General features: G+C 51.7%; 1 protein-coding gene across 2 annotated transcripts in view; it reads left to right on the forward strand.

The window, feature by feature from the left end:
• Window positions 1–2,489, forward strand: part of NFATC1 (nuclear factor of activated T-cells, cytoplasmic, calcineurin-dependent 1) — a 58,730-nt gene extending 56,241 nt beyond the window's left edge. For both annotated transcript variants that reach the window (XM_006875889.1, XM_006875890.1), the window contains exon 8: window positions 2,298–2,489. In XM_006875889.1, the coding sequence (XP_006875951.1) occupies window positions 2,298–2,489 (192 nt within the window). The remainder of the gene's footprint in view (window positions 1–2,297) is intronic.
• The last annotated feature ends 2,485 nt before the right edge of the window (window positions 2,490–4,974 follow it).

Raw genomic sequence — 4,974 nt, forward strand, 5'->3', positions numbered from 1 at the left:
CCCCTCAGCTCCCTCCTCCTCCTCTCAGCTCCCTGCTCCTCCCCTCAGCACCCTCCTCCTCCCCTCAGCACCTCAACAGAGTCAGCTGTGTCTTCTCCCACTTCTGCTGTGAAGCTGATGTCACTGTGAAGGTTCAGTGTCTCTGAACCCTCAGCATTCCCGAGCATTGTCTTCTCTTCTTAAACCCCCACCCCCACCCCAACAGGTGATGATGAAGATGGTTGGCTGGCAGTGGCATGTTGGTGGGCCTTCAGTTGCATGAGCCTGGTGTGGGATGTAACAGGGCATTGACTCTAGCCCTGAGTCATCGTCTTCTGCCTCTGAGGAGGACACTGCTGTCTAGGTGAACGGAAGCCTTAGAACTGGTGCTTCTTCGAAATGAAATTGGCAGCCGAGCAGCCAAGGCCTGCTGAGTGGGGTTCTGTCCAGGAGGCTGTGGTCTGTCCAGCAGGGGGCTATGAACGGTCTAGGGGGTCCTTGCGTTGTGCATGGGACTACAGACTGTCCAGGATGCCATGGAATGTGTGAGCCCTTTGTTTTGTGACCTAGCAGTCCTCTCCCTATGTCTTATCTTTCTGGCCATGGTACTCTTCCTCAGGCATCTGCTCTGTGCATCCAGGGCTCGTGATTTTGTAAGGAGGAGGCTTGATGTGAAGTCGGCCACATGTCTGCTTAGATTTTGTTGTTATTACAGTTCAGCTGATTAACAAAAGAAGCGAGGCAGTGAATGGTTCTGCATGTTCCCTCCTTGTTAAAGGAACATCACATGGTAGCAGAAACAGAGAAAGAGTTGGACCAGTCCTGGTCTCTCTGAAAGGGCCTCTCCCATTCCGCATTCCATTCCTTGTTTCCTGGGGCCGAGTATACGCACAGCCCCCAAACATCCCACTCGCCCTTGATGAGCATTGTTGTTGTTAAGTGCTGTTGAGTTGATTCCGACCCATAGCGACCCTGTATAGGGTGTCCAAGGAACAGCTGGTGAGCTTGAACCACTGGCCTTGCAGTTCAAACCGACTTTGCGGTCTAGCACATTATAACCCACAGTGTGGTACCAGGACTCCATTGATAAGCATGGTGGTGGTGACTGGGTGCCGTGGGAGTCGGTTCCAACTCATAGCGACCCTGTACAGGGTTTCCGAGTCTGTAAATCTTTACGGGAGCAGAAAGCCTCATTTTTTTCCCCGCAGAACAGCTGGTAGTTTCGAACTGCTGACCTTGAGGTTCGTAGCCCAATTCGTAACCACTGGCTCCTTTATTGATATAGCATCACTGATGTTTCTGTCAGAAACTTGGATGGTGGCGGCCGCCACACTAACCCTCACTAGTCCACCTTTGTACTCGCTTTTCTCATTTTTTCCCTCCAATCCTGGACACTGACCTTCTATCAGCAAGTCAACCCTGATTCCAGCCCATCTTTTCTAGTATCTCTGAGATCCTAAACTTGCCACATACTTCCACAGATCACAGAGAGCATCTAGGAAGCGTAGTTACATTTAACAGGAGCAGAAGGGGGAGTTCGGCTTCATGATTTTCTTTTTACTTCAGTAGACACTAGTTGTTTTGCTTTGAATTTTTTTTTTTTTTTTTTTCTGTCCTTTCAGATTCTTTTTGAGAACAGAAGGAAAAGCTCAAGTAGACGTTGTTTGTTCAGACGTGTGTTAAAACGTCTCTGTGGGACTCGATACTTTAGCCCCTAATCAACGCTGGGCCCTACATGTTTGTTTGATCCAGATGTGCTGGGCAAGTTGGTCACATCGTGTTCCTCTTGGTTCTGACTCATTTCACCAAGTAGCTTTTGTTCTGAAGCCTCTACCATTTCCACCAAAACTGGTGGCTGACCCTGGAAACCTGTGATTTGTGTATGTTGGCCATTTTCATGGAGATTTTCACAAACAGCCAGTCAGGGAGACCTTGGAGGAGTCTAGTCAGGTCTGTCCTGGGCACACCTTCAGGAAGCCCCTTTGCTTCCCTCAGCTTTGCCTGTTCCCTGACCAGGTACCCACTGTGTGGAGAGGTACCTTCCACCAACAACTCAGTCTGTGAGTGTGTCTGTTTGTCTTCGGGTAGGAAGAAACAGCCTGGCCTTCTGAGGAGCTGTCACTGCCTAGGTGTCCATTGGGCAGCCTCCCCCGGCTCAGTGGACCCTCGCCACCCCAACCTCTGCACACCGTGTCTCATGCGCTGCTCGGAATGGGGGTCTGTCCGGCGCACACTACTTGTGTGGGAATCCCAGGAGAGGTGTGGGGCCTCGGGCAGAGAGGATGTGTGGCCGTCATCTCCCTTTGCGTCTCTCTTAGAACTCGCTTGTGGTTGAGATCCCACCGTTCCGCAACCAGAGGATCACCAGCCCGGTTCAGGTCAGCTTCTACGTCTGCAACGGGAAGAGGAAGAGAAGCCAGTATCAGCCCTTCACCTACCTCCCTGCTAATGGTAACGCTGTCTTTCTAACCCTAACTGCCGACACCGAGCGACTGAGGTGCTTTTTCTAAAAGACGCGACAGGAGCAGTCCATGCTGCTCTAACTGCACATGGGAACTGCCTTACCTGCCCTCAGTGTCCTCACCAACACACCTGGGTGCGGTGGGGCAGGGCTGGGGCTACATGTTGGGATGATTGTGATGTTGGAGGTTTACCGATCACCTCGCTGATGGCTTGCAAATCGTAGTCTGTGACAGCCAAGGGGAAAACAGGACAGTCTTGTGTCCTCAGACTCTGAGAGCTGTAGGTTGTATTTGACCTGCTAACGTCCTGGAGCTACGTACGTAAGGTGGAAACACACGCACATCGTTGTCCTGGTTTTTGCAGTGCCTTTAGAAAGAAGCCCGGGCTGTTAAGTAGCCTGTAGGCTGGAGCCTCCGGTGGCCCATGGTGGCCTGAATGATTTCTGGGCTCGTCCACCACTCCTCCCAGCCCTGACTCACGGACTAGCTGCCCTCCCGCACAGAATCTTCCTGAGCAGCCCCTTGGTGCAGTCTGGAAGCTTTTCTGTGCTCATTCACACGCCTGACACCTTGAAGAAAATCAGTGGCCTCGTCTACCTTTTGGGGTGTTTTCTTAAAGAAACACCATTGCTTGTTTTTTCTCCAGACCCCCTAGACTAGTAGGGTAGGGAGGTGTTCCCCAGTGCCATGAACCTCGCGCCGAGGGCACAGAATTTAATGGTAATTTGAGTCAGCTTGACTGTTTCAACAACCTCCTTCCTCTAGTGTTACCTTTGTTCTCAAAACTGATGAGATTCGTGTAATTTAAGAGGGAAAATACAGTAAAACCCTCCAGAGGAGGAAGGCTGAAATAGTTCCCACTTTGACAGGAGCCATAGAAACGTGGTAAGACTGTGCCCTGTCCAGGCAGACAGCCCGGGAGTCTGGGAAACCAAGGCAGTCATATGGATTCTGCCTCTCACACGTTTCACTGAATCTTCTCAAAAAAGAAGAAAATCAAAACTCACCACAGCAGCCATATTGTTATGTTTGTAAAAATTGGGAAATTTTTGAAAGCCTCAATTTTCTCTGGATGTCAAATAGCATTTGCAGTTGGTAGATGTTAAGAAAAGGAGCCTAGTGGTACTGTAGTGGGCTGCGAGCTGGGCTGCTGACCACCAGGTCGGCAGTTTGACTCCACCAGCCACCCAGAGGGAGAATGATGCGGCTTTCCCCTCCTGGAAAGATTCACAGGGTCGCTATGAGTCAGAACCGACTCCGTGGCACATAACCACCACCACCCCTCATTACCATGGAGTCCTGGTATGGCGCTGGGGGATAAGCCACTGGACCACAAGGTCAGTGTGAACCAAGAGGTCAGTGGTTCAAACTCACCAGTCACTCCTTGGAAACCCTGTGCAGGGTCTCTGTGAGTGGGCACCGACTCCGCGGCACACAGCAGCATAAGCAAGCCCTAGAATCACTCTGTGGATTAGCGTTAGAAATGTATCAGGCTGACACCGACGATGTCTTTCAAGGGGCAAATATGTAAAGTTACTGCGTCCAGGGAGTGAGTATGAAATGGACTGCAGACATGGGCATCTGCAGAGCCAGGGCTAGGTCCACCCCCGAGGCCCGTGGCTCCTTCTGGACTTATGTGATCTGTATGGTATATGCTTCATGCATCTCACCCAGTCTTGGACGAAGGCTCAGGATACCTTACAAAAGAAATACTTTTTTTTCTGGAAAATATAACGATTGTTCTAATTAAACTTCAAGCATGGCTGACCAGAAATGCAATGTTTTAAAGAAAACTTAGGCCTTATAAAGAGAAATTGCTCTCTAAAGCAGTGTAGGAAACAACTTTGTCTTGGCATTTTGCATCTCCCGCTACAAGTATTCAAGGCGCTTTGTTCACACAGCCGCACGCAGTGGAGAGCCTGGGAGGGTGGCATGCACACCCTGGTCACAGAAGGGTGCATAGGAGGCTGTAAGACCCCCTTGAGGCCACCACCCAGTGTCTGTCCACCTGCCCCTCAGTGTCTGGCTGCCTGCTTCCCCCCTATACCCTATGTGCCCCTCAGTTCTAAGTTCAAATGTGTTTGCCCCTGCCCAGGCCCCCACAGCCCATGCCTCCCATCTGTGGCTTATCTAGATGCCCCCTTCCTGGACTCTGGCCTGGTCCTCATGTGGTCAGGAGTGGACAACCCAGTGGCTCTCCCTGTAACTAAGGCAGTTCCTGTGCCCCTTCAGGGTCCAGTTGGCCTGACTGGGCTACTCTCTCAGCCTCCCTTCCCCCCACTCCTCCCCTCCGCTCCTGAAGCCCATCCCTTGCAGTGCCCCCAGAACTCCGTGGCGGTGCCCCCAGAACTCTTCCAGCCCTCATCCCAGAGTCACTCACTGCATTCTGACAGACGGTGGGTGAGGAGAGCTCAGGTGTCCAGTCTTCAGTTAGACTTTGCCCAGTGGGCATGGTGGTCTTCTGCAGATTTGGGGCTGTCACAGACGGTCCCCCAGCCATTGGCAGCAGCGTCTTCGAAGACCTGCATGATTA

This window comes from Chrysochloris asiatica, unplaced genomic scaffold (genome assembly GCF_000296735.1).
Source record: "Chrysochloris asiatica unplaced genomic scaffold, ChrAsi1.0 scaffold00345, whole genome shotgun sequence".
NCBI lineage: Eukaryota > Metazoa > Chordata > Mammalia > Afrosoricida > Chrysochloridae > Chrysochloris > Chrysochloris asiatica.